Source organism: Boeremia exigua (genome assembly GCF_020726555.1).
Source record: "Boeremia exigua strain MPI-SDFR-AT-0100 chromosome Unknown C7974scaffold_6, whole genome shotgun sequence".
Classification (NCBI taxonomy): Eukaryota; Fungi; Ascomycota; class Dothideomycetes; order Pleosporales; family Didymellaceae; genus Boeremia; species Boeremia exigua.
The window spans coordinates 2334972-2348762 of record NW_025763523.1 but is presented as its reverse complement, the minus strand read 5'-3'; the positions used below and the strand labels follow the sequence as shown (position 1 = coordinate 2348762).

The window sequence follows — 13791 nt, the reverse complement described above, 5'->3', positions numbered from 1 at the left end:
TGGGTGTAGGGGTGTATGGGTGCAGGGGGTGTACAATATACGATAGCGGCGTGTACGAAATATGGAGATGGTGATGCACAGTCTACAGTCTACAGTCTACAGTCTACAGTTCCCAGCAGCACACACAGTTTACGCTACGCAGAGACAGTCCACAGATACAGTCTATGGCACACACATAGAGAGAGAGACATACACATACAGAGACATGGAGAGAGACTGTCTCTAAACCCCACGGGGACGGTTTCGGCACGCTGGCTTCCTGCGCTCACTTGTCTGACTGCCCACAGTCTATAGCACACAGGTTACAGCATAGTCTATAGTCTACAGTCTACAGTCTACAGTCCACACTTTACTGTACACTCCACACTCCACACTCCCCAACCCACAACCCCTTGGCAATGCTTGTGCCTGCGCTTCAGAAGCGCCATGACCAATAATAGAGACCGTGACGCATTTGGGAGACCCCTTTCTTGCAAAGTATTATTTCACTCATACGATTGTATATTAATGTATACCCTGTCGACTGAGGCCGAGTAGCAATTCAATGCGCGTAGTGAGTGGATTGCAGCCACAGTGCCACACGATCGACACAGGGAACGGCCGACCGAGCCGAAGACTGCTGACGAGTTGCGCAACAACGATAGCTGCAGACGGGGGTATGTTACAGTGATGATCTCGAGAGCTGCCGCTACTGTACACTGTTTGCAGAGCTAAGCCTTTGCAAAGCATGTTTCCATGGATTTTGGTGGTTCCCCGCACGCGACATGATGTGGCGCGTTAGTGTTAAGCGACGTCATTGCATGACGATCGAGCCTCACGAAACGGCACGACGGCACCTAACGGGACGAATAACGTGCAGCATGTGGAGCAAAGCAGCTGTTCTAGGTTCGAACATCCTGGAGGTAGCCTGTCAGGGACCGTTAGCCTACGTCAATTGTAGACAGCTCCAGCAGCTGGAAACGAGCAGCCTCCAAGCTTCTGCGGGTCCATCCTGCCCTCGACGTTACGACCTGTTTCAATCCTTGCTCATTACTTTCTCTTTAACGAACCACCAGCTGACGACGACTCCACAACCGCCCGCATTATGAGCAATTGACCGCCCACGCCACTCACTCCTCCAACACCGCCTCTCACACGCAACCCGCGCCACACACTAGCCCGTCCCGCCCACACCACGCAACGCCGCAATGTCAGGCGTCGAAGACATCGAAGGTGCGCGCCGGTCGCACAAGAAGCCATACTCTGCGCATAATCCTATACCGACCATTCAGGGATATCGCGAAGAGCAGCAACGGCGACAGGACCAATACGGCATCTCAGACGCGGAGGAAGAAACCGAAGACGGACGGAGTAGGCGCGAGCGGATCAGCGATGCGTACGATGCCTTCACACATGGCGCCTCACAACACATCGAGGGTGACCAGCCCTACGCCGCAGAAAATAAGAATATCCACAGGGAAAGAGAAGAGGCCCCGGACCATGCTGGGCACACGGCGACGGAGAACAACAAGCAGCTGCCCCAAGATCAAGACTCTGATGCCGTGGCCGAAGACACCACTGAGGGTGTCATGACCGAACAAGATCCCAAAAAGGCGCGGAAGTCCATGAAGAAGTTCAATGCCGACGGCACGGAACGGGAGGTCACAGATCCCGTGACACATTTGCCCGTCAAAATTCACGACTTCACAGACAAGGATCTCAAGAGCACAGCAGAGAACGAACCGCCATCAGGGATTGAGCCAAAGACTCGGACCGGCACTGGTGGGATGGAGAAGACAGATGAAATGCTCGAGGATGACCGGCAGGACTCACAAAACTCGCACAAAGCAATGCAGGTCCTGTTCCCACCTCCCGAGTTCGATGATACACGGCAAGAGATCACAACGGTCTATAGGCGAGCTGTGGAATTTGGACTTGGGATGATCACTGTTGGCCTATTGGGCGTACGAGCGCTGTTCTGGTTCACGCGCAACTCGTCTGGCTGGACCAAGCAGTTCTTCCACTTGATTGAGCTTGCATTTTCAGCAGGAATTGCTGTAGGCACTATCCTCTTCATGAGACAGTGGACCGACAACAAGATCAAGAACGTATGGGACGTTGAAGTATGGCAGGCAGAGCGCCAGAAAGGACGCAAGCTGGCCAAGAGCGAGACCGCCGAAAGTACGCAGTGGCTCAATTCGCTCATGGCATCCATTTGGCCCCTTGTCAACCCTGACTTGTTCACCAGCATCTCCGACACTCTGGAGGATGTTATGCAGGCCTCTTTGCCAAGCATGGTCCGAATGGTTGCAGTTGAAGATCTTGGTCAGGGTAGTGAAGCCCTTCGCCTTCTGGGAGTGCGATGGCTGCCGACTGGTGCGGCTGCAAGATCGGTTGACGCTGACGGACAATTGAAGACCGCCAATGAAGAAAAGGGAGATAGGACTGTTGTTGACGATGGCGAGAGTGGAGGCGACACCCCACAGGATAGTATGGAGGCAGAAGAGGGCGACTTCGTCAATATGGAAATCGGGTTTGCATACAGACCAGCGTCCGGCCACGGCATCAAGTCAAGAGCGAACAATGCCCACCTTTACCTTGCATTCTATCTTCCTGGCAACATCAAGCTTCGTAAGTTGAAGGTATCCAATCGTCGTCTCTTCATGACTAACGTTTTCTAGCTGTCTGGGTCGAGCTCTCCGGTATGGTTGGCGTAATGCGCATTCGACTACAGCTCTGCCCCGATCCTCCGTTCTTCTCTGTCTGCACACTTTCGTTCTTGGGTCAGCCCAAAGTGAACCTCTCTTGCGTGCCCCTCATTAAGAAAGGCCCCAATCTTATGGATGTACCGCTTATCTCGAGTTTCGTACAATCGTCCATAGATGCCGCACTGGCTGAGTACGTGGCACCGAAGTCGCTGACACTCAATCTGAAGGACATGATGATGGGTGACGATTTCAAGAAAGACACAGTTGCACAAGGTATACTGGTAGTGCGTATCCATCATGCATTTGACTTCAAGGAGGGCGATGCTGGGCTGGGTCCACTCAAAAAAGGGTCCGCAGACCCGTACATCACAGTGGGTTGGGCCAAGTTCGGCAAGCCTATGTGGTCCACTCGTGTCCTGCAGAAAAATATGGAACCGTACTGGAACGAGGAATGTTACATCCTGGTTACTCCCGATGAATTGAACGTCGACGAGCGTTTGAGGGTGCAGCTGTGGGACTCCGACCGGACGACTGCTGATGATGATCTTGGCCGTATTGAGTTGGATCTCAAAGGGATCATGAGAGGCCCCGAGACCAACGGTAAGATGCAAGATCGCGAAGATGGCTTCAAGGCCCTGAAAGCGGGTGAAGGCATGCCAGGCAAGCTTGCTTGGAGTGTCGGATATTACTCGAAGACCAGAATCACAGACGACCAGCTGGAGATACAAAAAGAGGACCCCGAAGTCAATACCATTGACCAACTGAAAAAGAAGTCATTTGCGGAGGCAGAAAACAAGCTGCGCGAGGCCAGCATTGATCATCAGCACGAAGTCGAGCAGCAGAAGAAAGAAGATTTCCAAGGGCGCCAAGACGAGCTCATCATTGCATCACCGCCAGCGCAACACTATCCCTCTGGCATTCTCAGCGTACAAATCCATCAGATTACCGGCCTGGAGCTTGAGACACTAAACAAGAAGAAGGGTGACAAGAACGCTGAAGCCAGCGATGAAGAGGAGCAAGGCGGCGATCTACCATCATCGTACTGCACCATCATCATCAACCACAAGAAAGTTTTCAAGACACGCACAAAGCCAAAGAACTCGAAGCCCTTCTTCAACGCCGGCTGTGAGCGTTTTATTCGAGACGTACACAATACCGAGGTTCACATTGCCGTCCGTGACGCTCGAGTACACGAAGACGATTCTCTGCTCGGCATTATCTATCTTCCGCTTGAGAAGGTGTTCAAGGAAAGAAGCCAGGTTGTGTCCATCTACCCGCTGGCTGGTGGAGTTGGCTATGGACGCGCCCGCGTCTCCCTGGTCTTCCGCAGCTTGCAGGTGAAGCTGCCACGCGAGCTTCAAGGCTGGGAATACGGCACGCTGGACATCAAGCCTGTCGTGAAGGCCATAGATGTGCCTCAAGATCTAGCGCCCTTGAGGTTGAAGGTCACGACGAACCTCGGTAAGGGCAAGCTCCATTCAAGGGGCAGGGATGGTAAGGTCAGACAGCAGGATGAGGGCGGCACCATGTGGAAATCGCGAGGAGATCGCGCCATCCGCCTCCCGGTGAAGTCACGTTATGCCTCACCGCTAGTCGTCGAGTTCCGCCAGGACGCAACTCTACGGGATCACAGCCCAGCCTTTGGCATCCTATGGCTCAAGGATCTCGTTGACAACGAAGAACAAACCGTCCGCCTCGACGTCTGGAAGGGCGATCTGAATCGCGCTAGGCACAACATACTCGACAGCTATGGCGAGAAGCTGGGCCAGATCGAGATGACACTAACCTTTTGGTCGGGGCTATCAGGCTACCACGATGACTATGCAAAGGGTGACAAGCACCTCTTGAACGTCATGGAGGTCCTCGACGTCTGCAACGACCAGGAGTACTCCGACTGGGACGAAACCAATGGTTCCGGCGCACCCAACATCCAGAGCTCCAATAGCGACAACGACTCTTCTTCCTCGTCATCTGATACCGAGGATGAGGACAAATCCACGATGCAGAAAATCACTCCGGATTTTTTGCAGAAACACAAGAAAACGGACAGCAAGCTCAGTGACGACGGCAAGAGAGGGACGCTGGATCAGATAAAGGATTACAAGCAGCATAACAAGGATCTGCATCGCAAGAATAGGGGATTGATGCAGTGGAAGGGACCGAGAACGTTGGCGTGGATGAAGCACACTGCAGACCGGGGAAAGAACAAGGTCAAGGAGATGGTGCATCATAAGGAGAGGGGTGGGGGTGGGGGAATTGAGACGGAGGCTTAGTTCACATGTCGTTGAAGTTGAAAGGTTTAGCGTGAGCGTTTGGCGTTGTAGGTACCAAGTCGTTGATGATGATCAACCAGCCGTCCGTCTTTGGAACCGCAGGCGTGTCCTTAAAAAGAAACATGCTTTGAATATACAAGTAATTGAAAGGATCATAATGGCTGCAGCGTTAAAATAGTCTTCTACACAGTACACTGAATACTTCCTCGAGTCCAGTGGTACGTCCTGACCCTTGCATCCATGACTGTGATAATGTCCTTGATAGGAGCTCACTTCACTGTGTCACAGCTATCTCAACCCGTATTGCTCCCAAACATTTGCCCCAGTCAAGTGGGCAATTACGCGAACCAACGGCTCCCAGCCTGGAGGTCTTCATCCCAGGGTCTGCCTCCACGAAGCCATTTTCCAGTATCGTACCCATTCATGGTTCAGCCACCGCCAACCAAGAATCCCCATACTCTTGACACTCAAGAGAATATACATAAACCCACCATTCTCCTCTCCAAACCCCCTCATCATCTCAAAGCCTCACAAATCAAGACCAAAATCCCATAAAGCAGTACCAAAACCTCACAACCCAACCTTCACCATCACATCTCTCAAGATGTCACACATCCGCTTCCAGCCCCCAGAAACCACAAACTACAGCGAGAAATTCCTCTCATCTCGCCGCGCGCCCAGCCCCTACCCTCAAGAGCCAGAAGAGAGGAAGCGCGATGCGCTCAAAGCTAGGGTCAAGGGTGTTGCGTCGCGCATCCCTCATCGGCACCACGCTGACGCTGGGTCCAACACCGTCGACAGCGGCAAGGAGATGGAGAAGGAGAAGAAGAAGGACGGAAAGCATGATCGCCGGCGTTGGCGGTAGAGGGGGAGGAAGATGTCTTTGGCGCGGGTTCTGGCTGTGATGGCGGAATATTTTTTCTTTGGCGTTGTTAGGAATCTCGGAGTACGGTTCATGGTGTTGTGGGGGCACGGGGTGTGGCATTGTTCACGCACGGGGATGTGAAGTTGTGATATTCACGTTCAGGCCAGAAAGTGTTGTTCGTCAATCGACGTTGTGATGTTCAAGAACTCTGTGGAGCTGGTGTTTTTCGCACAGTGTGTGAGGACGCTTCCCTTATATCGTTTCTGCTTCGCACTTCAATAGTTCGAAAGACTCTGTTTAAAACTCAAGAACACGAGGAACCCAAATTTTTGACCAACGTCATGCTTTTAGTAGTTCTTACCGCAGCCCTTGCGGCTCAGATGGCTTCGGGACGTGTCATAGCGCGTCACGGAGGTCACGATGAAGTATCGTATTCCCTTACCGACACCAAAATTGCAATGAGCAGAACCACTGTTCAACACTCGTCATCTCCTTATGTGTCGTCGATGGCGCGCAACATGACAATAACCATCCACACGACGGAAACCGCATTCCGCCCCGCCCCAAGCAACGGAAGCCACGCTCCCTACCCAAACGCAACCTCCACATCCAGCGGGAGCTGCGGATCAGGTATCCCCGCTTCCTCGCTTGCCCTGTCCACGCCCTCAACCCCCACAGCTCCGCCAACAGCACCGTGGCTCGCCTGGCCCACTCCACGCGCGAACAACAGCGCAGTTTTCACATCCACAATGACCACCCCGCGCTTCTCCCTCATCGGCGCAGCGCCCTCGCAAGCCGCGCCCTCCGATCCGATTATCTTCGATCCCGGGCGCCTGCCTAGTCCCACCGCGCTGACGAGCACGCTGCACATCACCGTCACAGCGAGCGTGCCGGGCTCGACGGGTGCGCGTTCTACTGCGGGACAGGTGGCGGCGTCGTCGGAAGCTGCAGGTACGGGTACGTCGACCACGACCGTGTCTTCTGCGGGTAGCTACGCGGAACCCCCGTCTTCTATGGCTTCGGCATCGTCGCGTCCAGCCCCGCTGACCTCGTCGTCGCTAGCGGCGCGGCCGTCGTCGATGGCACACGGGCTGCCGGCGGTGCACACGACTATTCTCTCGGCGGATCCGCGCTGTCCGTATCCGTTCCCGGGGGTGTACTGTGGAGAGCCGAAGACGACGCTTGTTACTGAGGCGCGGAGCGCGGAGACGAGTGCGCCGACGGCTACGGGCGGGAGTGGGAAGCCGAAGGAGACGGGGTGGTGTCCTTACCCTGGACTCATCTGTTGAGGGGAATGCTGACAGAAAGTTAGATCGCGGATGACTGTTACGAAGACGTTGATGCTGGTGATTGTTGCGGATGTTGTTGCGCAGGGGATGCGAGTTTGATGTACAGGGAGGAGAGAGTTGATTCAGTTCGTTTGTTACCATTGATATATATTCCGTTACACATATACTCGCCTTTTAGAAACCACGTGACGTCATGCTGTCGACAGCTTATCGTGTCGCGACTTCCTCTGGAATCTTCTCGCCAGCGCACTCAGCGAGCAGTCTTTCCTGCACGTTTTTTGCCGCACGCGCATACGCCACGATATCGACATCGCCACTCTTACCGTCTTTCCCGCCGTCGAAAACCTCGTAGCTGAACCATCCCCGGAAGCCGGTGTTGAGCACAGCACGTGCCACGTCTGCGACAGGAAGGTAGCCGCCGTTGTACGGCAGCGGTCTGAAGTCGTGACTCCACCGGCCACGGGGCAGCAAGCCGTCACCATCACGCTCATCCTTCAGCGCTTGCGGGACTCTGTACGCATCGCTGATCTGCAGCAGGTAAATTTTGTCCTTGGGAACCGATTTACCGAGTTCCTCAAGGCTCTGCTGAAACCGCGTCTCCATCTGCTCCTTCGACACGTCCTCCCGCAGCCCCGACGCGGTCCGTGGGTCCGCCCACTCGCCGCCCGCGGTCTGGAACGTGTCGAGGCACAGCCCGATGTTCGGGCGATCGACTTGCTGGACGATGTCCCACACGTGCTTCCAGTCTGGGGCGTGAGTTGACCAGCACCAGTTCTCGTAGGCAACGCGGAATCCATGTTGCGCCAGCTTATCGGCGAGCTCCTGTAGATCTGGCACGATGCGACTCTGGTCTAGTTGTTCTAGCTGCGAGTCCGTGGACCCGACTTGCAGCATGTCTGTGCCTGCGGCCTGCATGATTCTGATCCAGCCGTGCAGGCGCTCGAACGCGTCGTTTCGCTCGTCCGAGCCTTGTGGCCAGCCTTCGAAGTTGGCGAAGGGCTGCAGCATCATAATGCCTAGGCTGCGCTTGTCGCATTCCTTCTTGATCTCTGTCGCAACCTTCTCCAGCTCGCCGTAGTTCTTGGGTTGTACTTCGTGGCCCAGCAGCGTCTGCCCGTAGGACAAGATGTCCGGAAAGGAAAGCTCGACGGCAGAGAAGCCGGCTTTGGAGATGGCATCGAGGCGGTCGAGGAGCGGCGGTGGCGAGTTCGGCGAGCCGAGCGAGCAGGTTGCGTAGCTAATAGGGATCGTGGAGAGGGAGGCGAAGTCGAGGCCACCCATTGTGAGTGTCTGGTGGTGTTGATAATAAGAGTGTGCGTGTGTGCCAATATTGAACACTTTTTAGAGAGCTGCTGTTCATACACTACGTGATCATTCTTTCGATATGTAGCCATGACGTCGATGTGGAGTATTTCCTATGACCGCATATAGCTGCATGTTAGTGAATCTATTAGCACACCTAGGTGTTGGCCTCAAGCTTGAGATGTTGTCGCCACATGGGACTGTGAGTTACAATAGAGCTACGATAGAGCTTTGATAGATGTGTGGTGCGGCGGTTGAAAATGTCAAAAAGAGGCCGGTGCGTTGTGCGACCTCAGCGCTGTGCGTCTTTGACTCCTTGGGTAGCAATTGCTGGTGTTGCCTCCTTCACAACGAATGGCCATCGTGTGAGCACCGCCATCAAAGAGAATTGGTGATCTTGGGAATATACGACTTGGGCGCATGCCATTAACGAAACGTGAAAGGGCAGTCTAGGCCCGACCCAAGTATTGTCGCCTTATTGAGGTCCGAATTCCAGACACAAGCGTTCGGCGCATCGCCGGGGTTGTCCAATCACAGGAGGGCCGACTCCGGACAGTCATTATTCACACATGCTTGACTCTTAATTGCCCCACAACTACGTAAATGGGCTGAGAGGCAGATAAAAGTTTATCCTCCAGCAATTGTCTCTTGATCACACCCTCAAGACTTCTTCCGCAGAATAGAAATAGAGCTGCCATGTCTGTGAGTCTCCACACCTGCTAGGATCACCCCACTACCCCACCAGTTGCTCTTTCTAACGAGCTACCTAGTTCTACATTGAGAACAAGTCAGTTGGCGATGCCGCCAACTCGGAGGACTGGCGCATTCGCGGCTACAACCCCCTCACACCTCCAGATCTGCTCCAGAGCGAGATTCCTCAAAGCGCAAAGTCGAGAGAAACCGTCTTGACGGGCCGCAATGAGACAGTCGAAGTCGTTCAAGGCCGTGACAAGAATGGCCGGCTTCTCGTCGTCATTGGTCCCTGCTCGATCCACGACCCCAAAGCCGCCCTCGAGTACTGCGACCGTCTCGTCCAGATGAAGGAGAAATACAAGGATGACCTCCTCATCGTCATGCGCTCCTACCTCGAGAAGCCCCGCACAACAGTTGGATGGAAGGGTCTGATCAATGACCCGGATATCGACAATACCTTCAAGATCAACAAGGGCCTGCGTGTATCGAGACAGCTCTTTGTTGACTTGACAGAGAAGGGCATGCCCCTCGCTAGCGAGATGTTGGATACCATCTCTCCCCAGTTCTTGGCCGACTTGCTTAGTGTTGGTGCAATTGGCGCAAGGACAACTGAGTCTCAGCTCCACCGTGAGCTCGCCTCTGGGTTGTCTTTCCCTGTCGGCTTCAAGAACGGTACAGATGGTACCCTTGATGTTGCTGTAGACGCCATTGGCTCCGTCAAGCACCCTCACCACTTCCTCTCTGTCACCAAGCCTGGCGTTGTCGCCATCGTTGGCACTGTTGGCAACGATGACTGCTTCGTCATTCTGCGTGGTGGAAAGAAGGGCACAAATTTCGATGAGGTCAGCATCAAGGAGGCGCGCGAGGCTCTTGAGAAGAAGGGTCTTAACGCCCGCTTGATGATCGACTGCAGCCACGGCAATTCCGAGAAGAACCACAACAACCAGCCCAAGGTTGCACATGTGCTGGCTGAGCAGATCGCTGCTGGTGAGACTGGCATCATGGGTGTCATGATTGAGAGCAACATCAACGAGGGTAGGATGTCCCCGCACCACAACAGTACTGCATGCTAACGAAGACTGTAGGCAACCAGAAGGTACCCAAGGAGGGCAAGGATGGCCTGAAGTACGGCGTCTCGATCACAGATGCTTGCATCAACTGGGAAGATACTGAGACCGTGCTCGAAGAATTGGCCACTGCCGTCGCAAAGAGGAGATCTCTCCGCAACGGCGCATAGAGCCTCTTCTACTTTCCCCGATCACCAACGTGCGAGACGTAGCATTGACACGGCACGGCGTTTTCGGATTGACGATCAGATACCATACTTGCGAACATGCATGAAATCAAAAGTTTTCCTCATCCCATTCGAACCGAACGAGTAGAGAATGCATAATGTGACTGCAACAGTGCAACACAACGGCTCATCAGCCTCGAACAGGCATATGGCATCACAATGCATGGAATTTCGAGATTCACGCTACGCCAGCCTTGCTGACCCAGCATCATGGCTGGCTTCTGTTGTCAAGCCTTCATGCACAGTCGGCAACCCCGAGTTTACAATCTGCAGATACCCCGCTTTTCCACACATTCCTCTTATCCAAGAAGACGCTCCGCATTCTCTACCGTGCCCACATCCCTCATCAACGGGAAGAACAATCATGACTGACGTATTGTAGCAAAAGTTTCGCGAACGCCGCCTTGCATCCTCGATTGTTCGGACGACTCTGTATCTGGAAAATGCCAAGGTCCGGTACCACCAAGCGGCTACCTGCGCCAGCCGAACGTTCTAATTTCGCCTGCGTCTTTGCCTGCTAGCGTTTGTACTCTCTGTCTGTCCGCTCGTGCAGCCGATGTTGCTGCATGCTGGCATGTACCTGAAAAGATGTCAGGCGAGGGGATCGACGCAGGCGGCACTGTGGGATCGTTTACTTGGTGTCTTTGCAATCGCAGGCATCCAAGTCCTTCAGGACTGTGGCTTGGGCAGCGCAAGAGTGGCTTGAAGTCACGTGCAACCGGTGAACGGACCCTGCATTCGATGCGTTCTCCCTCAAGCTCTCCAATTGATCGTTTTGTTCACCTAAAAGATCATGCACGCTTGCTGTTTGCAGTGCCCCGGTCCGATCTTCTCGGAGAGGTGTCGCCGTCTGTTTGTCGGTTTTCGTCTCCATCACCATCATAAACTACGCCGGAACCGTGAAATGGTTCCAATAGACACACGGCAGTGTTTACAACGACTAAATTTAGGCCTGGCATTTCATCTTGAATGTAGAGCTGGGGCGTATTCCCTATCGGATACGACCGCGTCTGCTCCCCAAATCTGAGCATGTCACCTGCTCGCAAACAGGCGCCGACGCACCTGACCCATCGGTCCTGTTTGTCCGCGATATTCAAAACCTCAGTACGCGGCTGTCCCTAAAAAAGTAGAGTAGTACAGCTAAAAGTGATGCCACTTGCATATAAGCCCTAATGCAGTCGATGTCCAAACTCTGACCACGGAATGACCAGGAACGGTGGTCAAAGCCAATCCTCCCCAATCTGCTCGAGGTTCTCGGAGACAGGGCTCAAGCGCCGACGCATCGGACACGGCGCAACAGGCGCTCCTGGTAACGCCTCGGCTGCGTTGTCTCCAGTGCGGCTCTACCGGCGGCCCGTCCAGCTCCCACTTGTATGGTAAACGGTAGGGCTAGCCCTTTCCTGTCGGCTCCAATTCCTTGACACATTCGGACTATTTCCCGGTAGTCATTACATCTTGAGCCAATCGATCTTCTCATATGGCAAACGACCGAGGGAACCAGTGTCTCTGAAACATACTGAGATCGCGCACATACCCCTAAGTAATCGGTGTGTAGTTCGCTCATGTATCCTACTTTGTGAGTGTCGCTGAGTAGGTTGGTATAAGTCGCTTCACCATCCCACTGCGTATTTAAGTCCATCATAATAGCACCAAGTCTTTCTCCAAATTTCTCAACATCCTCACTCTTCAACTTGAGTCTGTCTTCACGTCGTGACAGATCTTGTTCTGTCGAGCCATCCTAGTGGCTGACTGTTCTGGGCCGCATCACACGCCCGCCTCCCGTCTCACTCACCGCCGCTTTGAGCGCCCACAATATCAGCCTTGCGGCTATGACAATGTCCACTCTTTTCGTTGAGGCTGAGCCTCACCGGATTCCTAGGCGCGAAGAAGAAGCCCATATCAGAAACGGTGAAGTGACGCCGACCCCGTCTAACGTACCCGATGCCACCTATCTCGAATATGTAGGCGCCCACTTCCCTCCGGGGTCCAGAAAGGGGTCCTTCCCAATCTATCCGAACGTCGTCGATGTCAGTGAGGATGAGGCTACCACGGCGCAGTCTGACGCCACTGCGCCTAGCACCTATGAACTGCCGCACAGCCACGCTGGAAGACTCTGGCATACTTCATCATCAGCACTCGCGCGCGATCCACTACGTGACCACGCCTACATCTCGAAAGCTGGCTTCACTGAGCTCCAACGCCAACGCTCCAACAAGGCTCGGCATCGTAACGGATCCAGTAAGTAGAATGTTTCATGTCTTCATCTTTTTCGGTATCAAACGATTTACGCGCAAATCTCCTTCCAGGCGTCTTCCATCAGGGCACCCGTCCACCTCCATCCGCCTCTTGCTTCGATCACATCAACCTACAACAACATAGACTGACGAAGAGCAGCTCGATCCGATCGTTCGCGAGGAAGCACGCTGACCCAAACACACGAGACGTGCCTGAGTACGATCTCAGGCCACAGCGAAGACAATGGCCCTCCGGCGCCACCTCACGGCTATACTTCATACTCAGAAGCTTTGGCGGCTTTCCCGGAGAGCCACACTCCCTCACTGTGCTCTGCGGTGACGGACGAGGAAGGACCGTACGGGGAAGGCGTGGGCCCTTCTCCACCTCACCCCTATTCGACGTGGGACCAATATGAGAGCCAACATCAATCTGAGGATGCGCAGACAAGCGATAATGTGTGGCAGTGGGAATACCGTTCCTGAAAGACCCTGAATCCTCCAAGGGATCCTGAGAGCAGTCGCAGGTCGACATGTTCTAAAATGGCGAGTAGCAATCCCTCGGCCTCCTCTTCTTCTTTTATTGCGTGCTGGCTTCAGAGACAATCAATTTTTCCACTTCGGGTATTTGGGCAGGTTTGATCCTTCTCGTCGACTAAGTTGCGAACGTGCGAACACGGCAAATCGGGCTTATGTATTTTCTAATTTATCAGTGTACTCGCATTATGTCTGTATTGATTACCCAAGAGTAGGCATCGTGAGGCAGCGCCTCTCTTCTCTCTAAGACACTCTCATGACAATACAAAGAACAAGCCCCAGATGCCAGTGCCCTACAAACAGGAACAGTACTGCTTATAAGCGGCTTCGATACGTTCAGCGTGTGGCTGCGGGCTGTGTTGGCATTGCGGGGTCTGCATATCAGCACCCTGCCGGTGGGAGAACCGGTTACACAGATCCAGCTCGCAGCTGCACAGCGCGCCCGATTCCACGACACTTTTCGTGACCCGCAGCAGCATCATCTGTCGTCGTCGCAAATGTCGACAAGCAGTGGCCAAAGCGTCGGCTTCGCGCGGAGCCACTCCGAGCTCGACCTCGAATGCTGACATCACCTATTGAACTTTCATCGCTCGCACATTTCTCGACACCATTGAGTCACC

At 54.0% G+C, this 13791-nt stretch overlaps 5 protein-coding genes across 5 annotated transcripts; 4 read left to right on the top strand and 1 right to left on the bottom strand.

Annotated features, from left to right (window-relative positions):
• The first annotated feature begins 836 nt into the window (after positions 1 to 836).
• On the top strand, positions 837 to 5171 carry C7974DRAFT_463667 (meiotically up-regulated gene 190 protein). Its single transcript, XM_046146242.1, has 2 exons — positions 837 to 2610; positions 2661 to 5171. The coding sequence occupies exons 1-2, from the start codon at positions 1188 to 1190 to the stop codon at positions 4958 to 4960; spliced, it is 3723 nt and encodes a 1240-aa protein (XP_045997583.1). The 5' UTR covers positions 837 to 1187; the 3' UTR covers positions 4961 to 5171.
• An 854-nt stretch (positions 5172 to 6025) lies between these two features.
• Positions 6026 to 7249, top strand: C7974DRAFT_193669 (uncharacterized protein). The gene has a single exon (XM_046136640.1). It carries the CDS (start codon positions 6167 to 6169, stop codon positions 7112 to 7114), a length of 948 nt encoding a protein of 315 aa, XP_045997582.1. The 5' UTR covers positions 6026 to 6166; the 3' UTR covers positions 7115 to 7249.
• Positions 7219 to 8525, bottom strand: C7974DRAFT_193488 (xylose isomerase-like protein). The gene has a single exon (XM_046136639.1). It carries the CDS (start codon positions 8393 to 8395, stop codon positions 7322 to 7324), a length of 1074 nt encoding a protein of 357 aa, XP_045997581.1. The 5' UTR covers positions 8396 to 8525; the 3' UTR covers positions 7219 to 7321.
• Positions 8526 to 9112: 587 nt separating this feature from the next.
• Positions 9113 to 10346, top strand: C7974DRAFT_413570 (phospho-2-dehydro-3-deoxyheptonate aldolase; the record flags this gene model as incomplete). The annotated part of the gene is made up of 3 exons (XM_046143740.1): positions 9113 to 9118; positions 9187 to 10144; positions 10195 to 10346. 3 exons carry the CDS (start codon positions 9113 to 9115, stop codon positions 10344 to 10346), a joined length of 1116 nt encoding a protein of 371 aa, XP_045997580.1.
• Positions 10347 to 12139: 1793 nt separating this feature from the next.
• C7974DRAFT_193700 (uncharacterized protein) lies at positions 12140 to 13259 on the top strand. The gene is made up of 2 exons (XM_046136641.1): positions 12140 to 12641; positions 12710 to 13259. Exons 1-2 carry the CDS (start codon positions 12233 to 12235, stop codon positions 13051 to 13053), a joined length of 753 nt encoding a protein of 250 aa, XP_045997579.1. The 5' UTR covers positions 12140 to 12232; the 3' UTR covers positions 13054 to 13259.
• Positions 13260 to 13791: the final 532 nt, after the last annotated feature.

Excerpts from the sequence above, each read along its gene's own strand:
- C7974DRAFT_463667 (XM_046146242.1), top strand. The coding sequence starts at position 1,188 with ATGTCAGGCGTCGAAGACATCGAAGGTGCGCGCCGGTCGCACAAGAAG. Across the intron at positions 2,611-2,660 it reads TCCTGGCAACATCAAGCTTC|CTGTCTGGGTCGAGCTCTCC; the intron begins GTAAGTTGAAGG and ends AACGTTTTCTAG.
- C7974DRAFT_193669 (XM_046136640.1), top strand. The coding sequence starts at position 6,167 with ATGCTTTTAGTAGTTCTTACCGCAGCCCTTGCGGCTCAGATGGCTTCG.
- C7974DRAFT_193700 (XM_046136641.1), top strand. The coding sequence starts at position 12,233 with ATGACAATGTCCACTCTTTTCGTTGAGGCTGAGCCTCACCGGATTCCT. Across the intron at positions 12,642-12,709 it reads TCGGCATCGTAACGGATCCA|GCGTCTTCCATCAGGGCACC; the intron begins GTAAGTAGAATG and ends ATCTCCTTCCAG.
- C7974DRAFT_193488 (XM_046136639.1), bottom strand. The coding sequence starts at position 8,395 with ATGGGTGGCCTCGACTTCGCCTCCCTCTCCACGATCCCTATTAGCTAC.